The 17,391-nt window shown below is 32.0% G+C and overlaps 1 protein-coding gene across 1 annotated transcript; it reads left to right on the plus strand.

Moving 5' to 3' along the window:
• Positions 1 to 808: 808 nt before the first annotated feature.
• LOC114728540 (agamous-like MADS-box protein AGL21) lies at positions 809 to 8,284 on the plus strand. Its single transcript, XM_028915451.1, has 5 exons — positions 809 to 882; positions 1,038 to 1,263; positions 6,141 to 6,222; positions 8,004 to 8,065; positions 8,179 to 8,284. Exons 2-5 carry the CDS (start codon positions 1,082 to 1,084, stop codon positions 8,282 to 8,284), a joined length of 432 nt encoding a protein of 143 aa, XP_028771284.1. The 5' UTR covers positions 809 to 882; positions 1,038 to 1,081.
• Positions 8,285 to 17,391: the final 9,107 nt, after the last annotated feature.

A 17,391-nucleotide genomic window follows, 5' to 3' on the forward strand; every position in this document is an offset into this window, starting at 1 on the left:
TAAAATTAGTAATTCTCATTAAATATGTTTATTTTTTTTAATGATTTTTTAAGATTGTCCTACTTCAATAAAATTTATTAAAATTTTTCCACTCTTATTTCTCTTTGTGTATTTAAATTCTTAAATATACTTAAAATATAATAGATAATAATTTTATTTTAAAAATGTGTAAAATCTCTTATAAAAATTTCAATTTATCGCAAAATTAACCCAAAAAAAAGTTTGTCTGACGGCCGTTTTGTTAGCTAAAATGGAGGCGCGTCGCCAATTAGTCATTCCCAATTCGCCACTTCTGACCAAATCCATCACCAAAAAGCAGCAACCATACGCTCCTCTGTTTTCATTATTCCACGTGTCACTTTCCCATTCGTGAGATGATCCAATTTATTCATCGCTTTTCGAACTCCCCAATTCCTGATCCCCGATTGTCCTAGGAAACGCATTTACTCACTCGCAGATAGTTTACTCGACGGACACTCGCTCTCTGCCGAAGACACCTGTCCGGTTTTGTCTCTCTCGTCAGCTTTAAGTCCCCGTCTGGTTCCCACCTAAGAAATACTCGAGCGTCAGGGTAAATTTGGTCGATCCAAAGGAACTTTGAGAAAAAACCACTAGCGGTTTTTGACTGCTCGAAAATCGGTTTTCCGGTTTTTGTTTTGTTTTGTTTTTTTGTTTTCAAGGGATACGGGTTACTAGACAAACAAAACCATACCGAACCATTGAAGCTTTCCAAATAAAGTATTCAAAGTGCATCATTCATAAAAAGCACCTCTCTCATAAGGACCTTCCCAAAAGGAAGCCGTCTTCTTCTTCTTCTCCTTCATCTTCATCCTCACCGTCTTCTTCTTCTGGTTTTCTTTCTGCAGAAGCCCAAATTGTTCTGTAAGTTTCAGCTTCTTCTCGAGCATATACGCACTATTAATTATCACCACGATCTCATTTTTACGATTATTATTATAATAATAATAATTATTTTTTAGTTTTATTTTATCTGTGATTTTGGAACATTATTCTGATTCATTTGAGGATGATTGTAGTTTGGTTGATCTGGAAGGTGAAGGTGTTAAGAAGCCCTAGAAGAATGGGGAGAGGGAAGATTGCGATAAAGAGGATTGACAATTCAACAAACAGGCAAGTCACTTTCTCAAAGAGACGAAGTGGTTTGCTCAAGAAAGCCAAGGAGCTTGCCATCCTTTGTGACGCACAAGTTGGGGTCATCGTCTTCTCCAGCACCGGCAAGCTCTATGAATATGGAAGCTCCAGGTTCCTCTTCTTTCCACCTTCATTATTTATTTATTTATTATTTTGTTTCTTTTTCCCCTCCCTCAAAAGCTACCACAGCATTTTTTCTTTTTACTTCTCTCTTTTGGTCTAGATAATATGCCTCTAGTCTACACTCCTTCCTTTGTTTTAAAGGCAAAAAAAAGAAGAAAAAAATCTTGAATGTGATGACATTCATTCATACTGATCTGAACGGTAGCAGAAGAAATTAGCAGTCTTTTTTTAAAAAAAATATAATCCCACTGGCATATATTGGAGAGCATCTGCGAGCTTGAAATTGATGCATTAAAGATTGCTGTATGTCGTCATCTCTGTTTTTTTCTCTCTCTTGTGGTTTTGCAGTGATCACTTTACATTAAAATATGTTTTTTGATGCTTTAATTAGTTTTGGATATTGAGCTATTCTTTTTTCCTTTTTACCTGTTATATGCTTGCTTAGGTTAACAATTAACAGGTGTTAGAATTTTGGGTTGAATCATTCATTAAAAAGTATGGCACGCTAGCTGCATAAGAAAATTTTACTGAGAGATTATAATCATATTTGGACACTCAACAAAATCTTAGGTTTTAAAGCCACAAAAATAACCCGAATTATTACGAGATATTCAACCCAAAAAAGACAACAAAAAAGCAATATAAGTACAAGAAACTGAATAGCACTCTTTATTCAACTTCTTTTATGCTAATTATGTTACCCCCACTAGTACTTCACGGATCTGCATGCTTTGCTGTGTACTCAAATGATCTTTCAAGCCTCTTGATACTTTTCCTCTTTACTGGACTTCTAGTGGTTGGGCTTTCAATGCCATGTAGAAGATCTTGGGATTGAACCAACCGCTTTTGGATGACATGGACACCACTCTGATGACTGTGAATGCCACATATGACATGGCTGCCATGTAGGACTTGGCTACCAACTTGAATATCTTTATTGGATGCCACACAGGACACCATCTATGCTTATATTAAGTGCTATTGTTTGTTAGTAGTCTTCTTGTTCTGATCAATGCAATGTAAATTTGCTACTAAGCTTAAAAAACCAAAAGAAACGACACAAAAAAAATATGAAAAGAGGATATGTGTGTGTGTGTTTGTGTTGGAGTATTATCCACATGCATGCGTAAGCTAGGTGTGGGAATCGTAATGTCATCAGTATAGCAAGGCTAGATAGAATATCAGAAACTCCTCCTTCCTCATAATATATATATATACTACTTTCGGTTTTAATTATAAGATATCATTTGTAGTCTATAAATGAAGTCTTATAATTAAGATCAGAAGTTGTATATTCTTAATAGTAAGACCTATCCTGTGAAGTGTACACTAGCCACATAGGCAGACTGGCAAACTCATTTACAATTACTCTTTCTAAAGTTCAAAGATATAGAGAAGACGTTAAGCATTGGCAGTGACATATTCTGAAAAGGAATCTGAAAAGTTGAAGTTGCTGCGTTAACAAATTTTTTTGTATTTAGATAGCGTCAATGACCTTATAACCAAATAGCATGAATATTCTTCTGTAAGTAGAAACATTGTAAGTTTAAGTTTAATAGTATTTGAAAACTAAAGAAAAAGGAATTTAGGAGGGTGTTATACAAAAAAATGGAGTGGGCCTGAAATTTGCCCTCTGTCCATCTCTCTATAGTTTTCCCCCAATCATTTTTGTTTTCTCTATTCTCTCATGGTAATATGTTATTAGAAGATCACAGACACCCTTTCCCTATATAAACTCAAAAAGCTGTGCATGCGCATATTGTAGTACATTCCGTGCTCTTTTTTTTTTTTTTTAATGAGCACGGAATGCTCAAGTTAATTTGGATCACTTAGATTAATTTTGAATGGTCCATATTTAATTTAATTTTTTTCTTATTTTAGATTTTTTAAAATAATTATAATGTTATAATAAACAATCTTTTTTAAAAAATAAATTTATTATTAAAAAAACTATAAATTAAAAATTTTAAATTGAAATCATTCATACCATGTTTTGGATGGTTTAGATTTCATTATAACAATGAAATCTAAAGCATCCTTGTACTGCATATTACATTAGGCACATTTTTTTTTTACTAATGATTTACTTAGTGGAATATGTACTTGAACATGGACTTTTCTTTTCATTTTTTTATTCAACTAGTAAAGATTGAAATGCTGGAAGATCTTTTTTTCCAAAACCATACCTATTTAATTCTAATATCCTTTTTTTTTTCTAGAGGGAAAAACAATTTTCCAAAGACGGGTGTTTGTGGGGACAATAAAAGTAATGATCTAGGCATTTTGCAATATGACTTATATTGGAAAGGAAACCTCCCTACGCTCTTATCATCCACTTGTTTTTTTTTTTTTCATTCTCACTATTAGATCAACTTTGGACGGTTGATATTTAATACTATATAAAAATATTATTTTGATATCAACTAACAAAAAAAATTATATAAATAAGTTTAAATTATTAAATTTTGAGCTAAATAGTTCACATCTTTATAATTTTATTAAAATATCTTATATATATTTTTATTTTTTATAAGATATTAAATATCAACAGTGGTTTTTGAACTGAAATTAAATATCGACAGTTAGTATTATTTATATTACAAAAGTGTAAGCCGTATTGATGCTACCTCCTATCCTTAATATAAGAGTTAAATAACTAATTTGTGGATATTCAAAAAATTAATTGTTTGAGCTATATATTTGTAATAAATGGATGTTGTCTTCTCTAAAATATCCTTGTTAGTTATATGCATCAAAACTATTTCTTGGCGGAAACTCCTTAACATGTATAATTACTATAGGAATTGCTTGGTGAAAAAATTGATAAACATTGAAGACAAAGTAGATTGAGATCTTGGGATCTTATATTAGGGGAACAAATTGAACTCTCCAACTAGCTCTGTTTTTTTCCTCCTTTCAGTTAGCTCTTATATCAAGTAGTAGAGGTAGTATTATGTACATGAATACTTAAAAATACAATACATATTACACATATATGTGTTTATATATATATATATATATATATATATTCATCTAACTAGCTAGATCTTAATCAACTATAGATCGTATAGCGCATCAAGAAACATCTTATGTGGATGTATGGGCACAATGATAGTTATCTCAGTAAGGGCCTATTTGTTTTAGATTATTTAATTAAAAAATCGGTACTTTTGAGAAATTTTCAGATGTTTGTTTAATGTTTAAACAATTTAAAGAAATTTTTTTTTATTATTTTTAAATGCTATTTTAAATAGCTTCTAATTATATTTTAAGAAGCCACTTTCAAGTAAAAATTGCTCTTTTATATTCGTAACAAACATAAATAACTTTCAATTTTCATAAAATATCAAAATAATAAATCACTTTTTTATCAGAAAATTCGAAAATCACTTATTTTTTAAAACTCAAACAAACAGTGCATACGCTTGTTTTTTCGGAGAAACTCTTGTTTAGGAATCGCTTCCATTTCACACAAATTGTTATTTATACCCTCACTAATAAACTCATTCAACTCTCCATAATTTTTCAGATCAATATGAAGCTGGCTAGAGTGCTTGTGCCTCCTGGCTAGCCGACCTTCCCATCTATATTAAGTTGTTATTTGGTGATTGGTGATGTAGGACCCTCTCAAATCATGACTATGAAGTGAAGTTGAAATACTCTCTCTGATTCTTATTATGCGCGTTAAATAATTAATTTGTAGATAATGAACAATTAGTTATAATTAATTAAAAGTAATAAATAAGTGAGAAATATATTTTTATTTTCAAATATGCCTTTATGATAAATGACAAAAAATATGAAAGAGAATAAATAGGGAAATGTGATGAGAAAGAGTATGATAAATGAGAAGGAATAAATAATTAAGGATAAATTTGAAAAGAAAATTAAATGTTAAGACAAACCTTAATTGAAGCTTATAAAATCGACCACACCCCTCTCAAAATTTGTAACTTATAAATAGGAACAGAGGGAGTATATATTATGTCCACTATAAAATGGTTATGGTTGTTATGCAATACGCTTGCTTCTTTAATTTGTTAGTTTGATTTTACATCCTATTCCAATTATTGAATGAAGTATGATTTGCATATTCATATTCTCATATCTTAAATCTAAGAGCTAGTTAGGGATCTGTTTTGCTCTTAAATATAATTAAGACCTCAGTCTATTTTGTTTCAAAAATTTATAACTTTTTTCAAACTAACTATATTAATTGTACATGTTAGGGTGATTTTCATTAAAAGGTAGTTCCAATACCAATAATTAAAGGGGATATTTTAGGACAAAAATATTATATCAAATTTCTTATATCCATTATATGAGGTTCTCCAATTACATATCGTCATGTGGCCTCCTTTCTGTATGTAGGTTTATAGTTTAAATAATGATAATATTTTAAAAAATGACACATGACCATGTGTGATTGAAAAACTAGAGGTCGTATGTGAATGAATAATTCATGTTGTTGTTAGTTATTTGAGCCAGGAAGTACGTTATAGGCTTATTAGGCTAAGTGGAATTATATTGGCTTAGTTTAAGCACCAATCATAGATCATGCATTGCCAAGTGTGACCTCCGTTAGCTTCCCTTTTCCTTTTTATTAAGGCAAGGGCATAGATATGAAGCGTTGCAATAAAATCATATTCCTTTCCATTGTTTCATAAAGTTTTACCCCCATCATGTGCTTAGGGATCTAAATGTGTAGGAAGAAAAAATGATAAACACTCAGAAAAATCAATCATTTGCACGAAAAAAGTATTAATACCATAACATGATCTCTTATATAATTAAATTGCATTATATAGATTTACATAAACTTAACTTTCATCTTATTGATTGAATTCTCTGCTTAATTATGACAGCATGAAGTCAACTATTGACCGCTACAATAAACAAAAAGATCAGGAACACCACCCGCTTATGAATCCAGCTTCAGAAGCCAAGGTACTAAGTTCATAAAAGTCATGTCTAGTATTTGCAATTGTCAGTGTGCTTTATATTTAACTCCAAGCAACTAGATAAAATGGAAACATCAATTCCAATATAGAGAATAATATATAAGACTTAGAAATTATTGGTGAAGCAAAAAGTGAATACATTATGTAAGTAGGACCTAATTGGGGAGTTCATGTTGGTCCTATATGTAAGACCTACTTTATATTTTTATTAATTTTTTTTCAAGTTAACCCTATTGATATTTTCTCAACAATAATTAAGTAGGAGAGGTAGGGAGATAATTAGGATGATGTTTATGGAATTTAGAAAAAATATATCATATTAACTAATTTAATTAACATTTTTAATCTACTCAAATTAATTAACTAGGTGTTACATTTAGGATCAAATGAGTACTACTACAGAAATTGAAGTGGCACAAATTAAAGAGAAACAGAGATCAAGGAGAGATGGGAGAAGAGACGAAGAACACACACAACTCAGACATCTCAATGGCAACTAATTCAACCAACATAACTATTAGTGCTCTCTGAAGGAGAAAAAGGACCCCAAGTGATACATAACTAATTGATTTTTATCCAAACTTACCTTTTTAGCATATGCGTCTAATAAGAGTAAATTAGAAAGTTTAACTCCTTTAGACAAAAGCAATGATTTAACTACATTTTCCTAGTTCTGGTTAAGCATTTAGATACATAGGATGAGGCAGTATTTGGATAAGAAGGTCTTCAAAACATATATTGAGATCATTACAATCATATATATGCTTCTAACATTTTTTTAACAGTGCACAACCCAAAAGGTAACAAAAACTACTGCACAGCCTTCAATCGATTCACCTAATTCATGTAAACTTAGTTACTTTTTTTTCCCCCCAGTTCTCCCCTTATTTAATGCTCACTTTATTTTTTGAGAAAGGTAACATTTGTCGCAAGTCATTTTATACATCCAATAGGGGTATATTAAGAAAAGAAATTCTACATACGTTTTAAATTTTGTAATTTGTCTTATAAATGGAAACAAATCTCCCTACAAAGTTTCCTACTAATAGAAACTGAGGGAGCATTATTATAAGTTATATTCTAGAATGATTTTATGGTCCTTTAATGCATACAAGTTACTTCTGTCATATATGCTTCTCAATAAGAAAAGTAGTTTAAAGATTAGTTAAAGCATTAGATTTGTTTTAAAACCTTAATTAGTTCTCATAGGAAAAAGTGCAAATTTCATTTTGGTCCTTTAATTTTTCAAGTTGTTTAAATAATGACATATATGACAGAAAGAAAAAATCATTTGATACTAATGATTTTAGGGTTAGATGACTAAAAAAATAGTTTTTAAAAATTATGAGACCAAACTAAAATCTTGTAAAAAGTTAGAGAACTAAAAGTAAATTTTGACTTTTTTCAATATTACCCTTGTTATTTACACTAAATCCCAATATCAAATAATCCCTCCATCCCTAAATATAAGCAACAAATAACTACCTTCCCTAGTACAAAAGAAAATTTATTTTTGTTGGTTCAATGCTTTAAATATTCTACAAAAATACCCGTAATGAAGTCATTAAAGGGAGTCATTAATGGAGTTTCCTAAATTTATACTGGAAAAGAATGTAATGCTTTTGAGAAGTAATTGTACAATGTTATAAAGAGATTTGGACCTAAAGGCATCTTCATGCTTGTATCATTAGTTACAACTCGTACCTTCTTACAATTGCATCACTCTTGATTCAATGTAATAGTTATATCTGTTGTTGCACTTGTTAGTTTTGGCAGAGAGAAGCAACGGTCTTGAGACAACAGCTGCAACACTTGCAGGAATTGCACAGGTACAAGATATTGACCTCCACATGGAAAATGCTATGTGCTGTTTTTTCCCCCAAGAATATTTGGAACAAATTAGTGAACCAGAAGCAACTTACTTCCTTTGGGAAATGTGTAGGCAATTCATGGGTGAACAACTTTCTGGTTTGGGAATTAACGAATTGAAAAATTTGGAAAATCAACTGGAGATGAGTTTGAAAAATGTCCAGATCAAGAAGGTATGATAGATCATTTCAATTTATATCCACATTCAAGATAATTTAATAACATGGGGCAAATATGATAACCTGAGCTTTATCATTAATTGGTCTGCAGGATCAAATTTTGACAGATGAGATTAAAGAGTTACAACACAAGGTATATATTCAAGAATTCTGTTTCTGATCTTGCCATGTAAGAAAGGACTTCCCGCAAATTCTGACTAATTTATTGATTCAATTGCAGGGACATCAAATTCGTCAAGAAAATGTGCAACTTCACAAAACAGTAGAAGTCATTAGTAAAGAAAATGCAGAATTACAGACCAAGGTAAGATGACTAAAAAAAGAACATTTTATGATTTAGGTCATGTAAAGTGCTACAGACGAACAAGCTTGCCCTCAATTATTATTACACAAGAACATAGGAGGCAAGAGGAAGACATCAACTATAGTGAGCCTGTACTATTTATTTAAAAGCTACATGTTTTCAAGGTTTCTTTCAAGGTTTTCATAGACTTGGTTTGCTTTGTTTTGCCACTTTCCTTAGATTTCTGAAGCAAGCGTTGTGAATGAGGGAAATGGGAATTCTAATCATACACAGTCTGTCAGCAACAAATATGGATCACATCCACCTATTCATCTCCAGCTGAGCCAGCCACAGTCTCAATCTAGTGAATCACCAGCGAAAACAATGGAGCTGGGGTATGTACCTTCAAACTGGTGAAATAAACATACAGCTTGAACACCCGGTTAATTCTCACCATAGGAGTTAATCGATGGGGTTAGATTTGATCATAAATATAAGACTTCAATTTAATTTATCTTTGATATTTATCATTTTTCATCAAACTGATTTACTTAACTTATAAATTGATATATAATGTAATGTTACAGGGATATTTTAGCTAGGAAGATTAAGTCACATTTGTTATAATTAACTAATTTATTTCGTTTTATTAATTTACTCAAATTAGTTAAATAACTCCTATATTAAAAGCTGGAGAAAGTATATATTTGCATGTGTATATGTTGCTTATTCTCAAAAATTCCTACTAAGAACTTGATTTTTATGACAGATTACAGCTGCTTTAGCACTAGCTAGCCCTTTGAAAGTCTAGGATTCTCAATGCCAAGCTACCAACCAACTTTCCTGTGAGAGATGTTTCATAAGGAATCATATCTCTCTTTTCACTTCGATCAGCAAGATAGTTAGAATCAGAATAGCGCAATGCATATATAGGTATGGGTTGATGTTTCATCGGGAATTACTTCTGTTGTTGGTTAAATATTGGATATGTCTCTGTAAATTTTAGACAATAAAGCTATCAAATGTGCCAAAGTGTTGAATTATTTAGTCTTTAAGATCTGTACGTTGTGATCAAATGAAAGGAATTTGATCTGTTTAGGTCCTTTTGAGATGACATAACCATCGATGTGTAAACCTCCCATTTTCAATAATTTTGTTGCTGATATTTTCTTGAGGAAGAGTGAAGACATTAACAAGTATAAGTCTGGGGCATGAAGTACACAACCTTTATGCCCAAAAACAGAGCACTTATATTTATAATTTTCAGTTAATTAAAACAATCTCTCAGAGAGTTTCTTCACTCTTACCCTTGTCTTACAGTGAGTAAGACAATAATCATACAAGAATGATGTTTCTGAAACAGAGTATCTCAAGAAACATACTCAAACCAGATGAAATAATGGAGATTTCATTAGTTTTGGCTCAAAAAATGATTTGCTATCTTTGAAACTCATGAACTCATCAGATCACTTTTTAACTTTTTTGTTATATGTAAATACAAATTTGGAAGGTCATATTTTTTTTTTGGATAAAAGGAAGGTCATATTTATAACCAACCTATAACACTCTAAATTTTGAATCACTGGTCAAATAAGCTAATTTGGGGCAAAAGTTGAAAAATGTAATAAGTTTAGGGGTAAAAGTATAAATAAACAAAACTGTTGGGCAATGTATAATTATAAAAAATGCTCAGAAATTAAAGAAAAATATTAAAAGATCCAAAAGAGATTCCTATGGCATTTTGAGGCCTAGAGAAATTCTCATTTTTTCCAGTGAGGCCTAGAAAAATTACTTAAGGTAATGACGCCTCAAAAACAATTAATTTAGCAAAAAAAAAAAAACTTATTTTCAGATGAAATTTTAAGGGGTTTAATGGGAATATAATTATTAAAATCATGTAAAGCCCTACAAAAATTAAGAAAATTTATAGGGTTTTAATTGAGAGTTTATGAAGTTTATGAGGAATTTAATTTCCCACAAGTGACTTAAATTATTTTTAAATTTATTATTAGGAATTTAGGGCCTTCTGCAAATCCAATGAAAAATAATTAGATGTTATCGTTTGGCTTGAAAATTTTAAATAAATTATTTTATAATGTAATGAAGTTAATTAAGACAGAAAATTATTAAACAGTGGCTGAATTGATTTCAAAAAATAGTAACGATAGAGGAGGGTAAAATGGTCAATTTACCACCCTAAGCCCGAAAAGGAAATTGGCCCGTGCCCAAGCCCATTTTATAGAGCCCAAAGCGTATATAGTCTGATCCAAATGGGGGGAAGAAAGCCTGATCCATTATTTCGGAAAAAGAATATATACAAGAACCCCACGGGGGGGTGGGGATAAGAATGGGTTATTTGATGGGGGACGTAGTCCGATCCGTTATAGAACTAAACTTGTGATGCTTGTTTTCATTACATTCACGTTGATTTGAGTTGAGTTGTTGAATCTGGAATTTTTTTGCATGGGGAGTGTCGTTTGACTTTTTTTTTTTTTAAATGGTTTGCCAAGGGTATTTAAATGCTATAATGGATAAGCTATGAACATGTATTGTGGTGATGCGCGCGCGTTGATCGATTTTTAGGAACTGTAACTTGGATGGATGCTGTGTTGCTCCACTGTTTTGATGTTTTAAAATATTGAATAAGTACCAATAAGTGGTTGATTGGGGTGGTAGTAGGCCCGCAAAAAGAAGAACACAAGTTAGAATATCGAAAGCACATATGTTGGGAGTGTTAGACTAGTTGGTTGCGTGGACAAAATACAAGGCCAAAGAAGCCCAACGTTCAGATATTACGCCAGATATTAATGGTTTAAAAAACAAAAATGCTGAATAAGTATTCTAAATTGTTAAACTATCTTTAGAGACGCCAATATGATGGTTAAAACCGTTTTCTTGAAGCTCCAAAATTTTCAACTGTTCGAAATTTTTAAAAGGCTAAATTGATTAAAAGCAAGGGAAGTGGTGTAATAAGATAATTATTAGAAGTTTGATGTTGGAGAGCATGATGAGTTCGAAAATTGGAAGCTTAAAGTGCTAGGAATTAGTGCCAAAGGAGTTTCCAATATTCCCTTGTTTTTGTTGAGCCTCTGTTTGGGTAAGAAGGAGTTGGAATTTTGCAATTCAAAGCTTAAAAATGAATTATTTGTGCCAAATTGTATAGGGTGAGCATGAGAGAGGAATTACCAAGTAAGAGAATAGAGAAGTCACGTTAAAATTTGAAGTAAGACGGGACAAAGTTATAATTGGCAAAAAAAAAAAAACAGAAGGGACAAGGTTATAGAGTTAAACGAAAAACAAGAATTTGGCGCTTAGAGAGAGATTAACTATGTTATTAAAATATACCAATTTGTGCGAATTAATCTATATCCCTATCAAGCAAGGAAGAGGAAGTAAGTTGGAAGTTGGTACAAGAGGTCTTCAACCTTTTACTTCTCATATTTTCATGCATAGTTTGTTGCATGGTTGTTTGTGCCATATTTGCTGTTAGGGACATGCAAAGACCAAGTTGGATCGGGTTATACCTGATGTCCAGTCTAAATAGCATCAGGTTAGAAAAAGTAGTCCATATCCAATCTGATCTGGGCAAAATCCAGTCCTTACCCAGAGTAGACCTGGTTATATGGGGCTTTCGAGCTGGTCTCCATTAAAAAACCTAAGGAAAAATTCAAAAAATAATCCAACCCAAATCAAAGAACCCACGTCCTTGTTTAGATGCAAAAACCCATCTCCTTTCTCCAACAAAATCCAGACCTGAGATGAAGTTGAAGACAGTCTTGAAGTCCAAATCTAAGAACCCAAGATGGAAGATGCACGAAGGACTAAGGAATTTTGAGGCGAACATCAAGAAAAGCAGCAACAGCAAATTAATAAGAATGAACAAAGCTGGAAGACGAACAAGAACTTTATGAAGCTATGGAAGAGAAGTGAGAATGAAACCAAGCCACTTTAGATCTGAACACAAATTAGCATAATGTTCATTTTTACTCTGTATTCTTTGAATAATTTTCTTTATTCATCAAGGGAGAAAGAAATAGTTTCAAAGAGCTAATGAGACTGGGGAGTGATGATGAGAGAAGGTGAAAGAACTGGGTGGGGTAGAGTTGATGGGAAAGGGGAAGTGAGGAAGAGAGGTGAGACAAGAGAGTGGGTCAAGATGGGAATAATTTTCTTTATTTACCTGCAAGGTTTCTTTTCTCTCTGTTTTTTTAATTAAAATATACTAAGTTGGACTAGACCTAGTGGTCAAAAGGATTAATTCAAATCCTGGTTTGAGCTGACCAGTCAGCCCGACTTGGTTAGTCTAGTATCCTTATATCAAGTTGATTTTTTTCTTGATTAGTTTGGACAGGAACGAATCAGGTTAGGTTAAGTCAGACCGGGTTCCAGGTTGTATTTGATTTTTTTTGTTGATTAGTTTGGATAGGAACGAATCAGGTTAGGTTAAGTTAGACCGAGTTCCAGGTTATATTTGATTTTTTCTTAATTAGTTTAGAGAGGAACAAATCAGGTTAGGTTAAGTCAGACCGGGTTCCAGGTTATATGCGCAGCCCTACTTGCTGTAGTTAATAAGCATGAGAATGTGTAGATTTCTAACTCAATTTGTTGCCGTGGCCATGTGCATTACTTAGTTCATCAAAGTAAGGTATTGTTCTTTGTGTGACTTATCAGCATGAATGACATTGAGAAATTGATTGCTATTAAGATTCTCCTGAATTATCACCCCTAATTTCTTCCATGTGCCTAGAATAGGAGCAAGTACTTTTAAAGGGAAGAGCAAGCTAGTGGAGGAAGTTTGAAGGTGGAAGTTCTTAAAAAGTTTTCTTTGATTTTGTTAATGTTGATTATATTAAGTGGCCGTTTTATATATTCGTTTAAGTTGTTGTGACTGAATTTATGTAATGGTATGTATCTAACCTCCATAATGAGGAGAAGGAAGGCTAGCATTAGCCAAATGATGAGAACATGGCAAATGATCCTTCAGAATTAGTGGGGGTAGCTAGTATATGCGCTTGATTAGAATCACTTATAAGCACATTTCACGTAAGTCAAGATAAAACTTCTCTTATATACTTATCTCATATTTTATAAACCATGATTGAAAAACTGCTATTCCAAATGGGTCCTAAAGAGATGAGTTTTCAAACTTGACCTGGAAATCAGAAAAATTCCGCAAAAATGCGCTGTCCAGATTTGAGTAATGGGAGTCTTTTGGCAGAAACGGGTCAAAAGTTTAATTGAGAATTATTTTTCTTTGAAAGTGCTTTTCAAAGTCTAAATAAAGACCTATGAACCACTAACTTTGGAACTAAATTGAATTAGTTATGGATTCTCAGTGTTTCTCAGAAAATCCCATTCTAATACAGTGAATAGTAACCAACGTATTAATCAAAGGTTTAAAATTTTTCAGTTTTCAAAGGTACTTCTGGGTTACTGGTGGTTGTTAAATGGCTAAACAATAATAAGCGGCATTAGAGTTAGGTCTTTCATAGCTCATTATAAAATCTTCTTGTTGGGGATTAAAACTGTTCAGCTGAATCTATAGAAGTCATCTTGAGCATGCCCAGTCGATTGTCCAAGAATAGATACTAAATATGCACAATGAATATCTATTACCATAAAACGCTCAGCAAGTGAGAAAATAATGTCAGTGGTAATCACATCATAAGCAGTGCGTCAAGACTTGTGTATAAACAGTAAATTTCATGGATCAATAAAGCCTTGTAATACTTCCAAAACACAAATTTTCTCATATAATCAAACTAAAACCCCCAAATTTGTCGGCATGATTTAGCCCATTTAAACATCTACAATGTAGAATCAATGGGTTACATCAATATAGCCTTGATTCTGTAAGCACGCAGGCTGAATCAGGCAGTGTAATTATATATTGAGCCAACCGAGCAGCACAAAGCTCTCATTTTTTCTCAAGTTCGTTAAGCAAAACGCAATATCAGATGAAGAAAAGAAAAAGAAATCTGCCTAAGAGGAAGAAATAAACATAGCTCAGCAAACAGACAAGTTCAAGTTTCTGAAAGCTAGTTTGGTCGATTAATAATTATTATTTTAGCGAGGTTAATACATTATGTTATAAATTGAGCATCATTTGGTAAAATGACTAGCTCTATACATATATATAAAGACATAAAGAACACTTTGATGGTTATAAATCTTATTATTTAATATACTATATTTGTGTGTTAATTACTTTATTTTTATCAAACCTTTTGATAATATTTATCAGCAATATAAATAAAATTTTTTGCATAATTAATATATTATAAAAATAATTAAAATGACAATATAAATATATTGTGGTCGCCGCTAAAGACTGTTTTAGTGGCGACGAAAAAGTCGCCGCCGAATCAAGCTTCAGCGGCGACCACAATGTCGCCGCCAAAGCAAGCTTCAGTGGCGACATAAGTTGCCGCCGATTCTCATGTTTCAGTGGCGACGTTTTCGAGTGGCAAACTCATCAGCTTTTAGCCGCGACTAAAAGTCGTCGCTGAAAGGAGTTTCAGCGGTGACTTTTTGTCGCCGCTGAATGTCTAGTTTCAGCGGTGACTTTTTTTGTCGCCGCTGATAAGTTTCAGCCACGGCCGCTACGGCAATGACCTGGTGGCAACAAAATGTCGCCGTTGAAGCTTTTCAGCGGCGACTTTTGGACTTTCAGCGGTGACATTTGTCGCCGCTGAAAGTAGAATTTTTTGTAGTGTATGGTCCTTCCTTTCTTAAAATAGGCCATAGTTTTATCTTCCGGAATCTGGCCTTGGATATTAGTTTTTATAAATTTTGGATTTATGTTGGAATTTTTCGACTATTTCTTGATATATATGGAATTAAATTTTATAATTACTTTTCTAACAAATAAAATCCATGTATCTCTTCCAAAAATTCATTCTCCTCATAAAAAGAATTTATCTAGTTTTTTTCAGCTTAAAATTTGACCCCTGCCTATTTTTGTTTTAATTTTTGGGAATTGCATTTTAAATTCCAAAAATAAGTTAAAGTTCGAATATAATATTCCACTCTTGGGAAACAATTCTCCCCAAAAATTAATTATTGCAAATTTTTTCTAATTATTCGGGGACCTTTACATGATTTTAAAAATTATGAATTTTGGCTAAGTACTACTTAATTAGCCAAGAATGGGCTTTTTATTCACTTTCCCACTTTGTGGAACATTCTCATTATCGATACCCCTTTTAAATCTCAATATTATCTTGAAAACCTCTACTAATTTTCTTAAGTTCATGATTTTTTTTCCTAAATTTTTGAGCAAACTTTCTATACTTATTTTCTTTGCAAATTTTTTTTAAAATTATGTTTTTTTTTATCTCAACTAGACTTTTCTCTCATACTTGGATTCACTTGAACTCTAGTATCTCATTTAACTCATGTATATGCATCAACTTTTCATGTTTGACCCATATTTGAAACATATATTATTTGACACACCGGATATGACTACCAGCCATAATAATACAAAACATAATGAAATGAAGAGGAAAGAAAGAGATCGAAAACTAGCCACTCTTAATATTTCTTATTTAAAATGAGTAAAATGGAGAAACTCTTTAAACCATATATGGCCAAAACCAACATAAAGCTGTGTGTTTCTGCTATGAAACTCGCTTTAACGGGTTCTGATTCTATTCTTCACAGTTCCATCATGGCGGATCTCTTAAATTATGTTTTTACTAGAGATGCACGAGAAATTTAGATAACAAAGATTAATCTAGGATTGTTTAAACCGAGAAACAAATTGTCAGATTCTCAATGTGAACGCAAACGAACGAATAATATATTATTTGTAGCAGGCAAGTTGTTGTCAGTCTACTTTTTGCTAATTACTAATTAAAAAGGGGAATCAGGCAAGTTGGACAACAACATGCAACAGTAACTACTGTCTCCCGTACTTTTATTTAAAAATAATTAGAATCAATAAATATGTTATAAATTTAAATTCCTTTGTGGAAAAAAATACCAAGTTAATAATTGGAAAATTTTCTAAAAAAATACTTCTAAAATTTTAAAATCTCAAATTAGTAATGACTAAAAAAATATGTTGTGATATTATTAAAGTCTACTAAACAAGACTGATTTGATATTTTGAAATTCAAAAGTTTTGTGTTTGAAATTCTCCCTTAATAATGTGTAATATAATAAACACTTTGGTGTTGCTTATAAATATTCCCACTAACAAGGATAAAAAAAAAACTATAATAAATAATTTAAATAAAAGATTGTTGTTTCCTCCTAAAATTCTCTTAAGAACTAGAGGGAGGGTATATAGAATGTGTGAATCTCCGTTGTTGGAATAATATAAAAGATATTAGTCTTACGAAACTAGGACGACACATTTTAACCATATATCCATCATTTGTCGATGATTGACACTTGGCTATTCGTTTCCAAACCTCCCCCTTGGGTATTTATATTGTGACCTCGTGAAATATAATGAATATTTCATTATCTTTGCAACACCTCACTTTTATATATATTAATAGGATCATTTTAACGTCTGAATCACTAACGCCAGGTTTCCGTCCTAGGAAAAGACAGGGAATTTTTTTTTTTCCTTTAACATTGGAATCCGTTGATCAAATATTTCAACCCTTCAGATAACTGTTGAGTGATCCAATATCAACCCTGCTTTCAACTTAATCTATTATCATCTAAAATAATTTCATACTATACAATCTTATAATATTATATTAAAAATAAAACAACGCTCTAGGTTGACGGCATATACATGCACCTGGCAATGCTCACCTCCTTCTTCTAAAGGATACAAAATAATATTTCCATAAAGCAAGTAAAG

The sequence above is a fragment of the Neltuma alba genome, unplaced genomic scaffold (genome assembly GCF_004799145.2).
Source record: "Neltuma alba isolate B1F8T4 unplaced genomic scaffold, ASM479914v2 tig00012546_pilon, whole genome shotgun sequence".
Lineage (NCBI taxonomy): Eukaryota > Viridiplantae > Streptophyta > Magnoliopsida > Fabales > Fabaceae > Neltuma > Neltuma alba.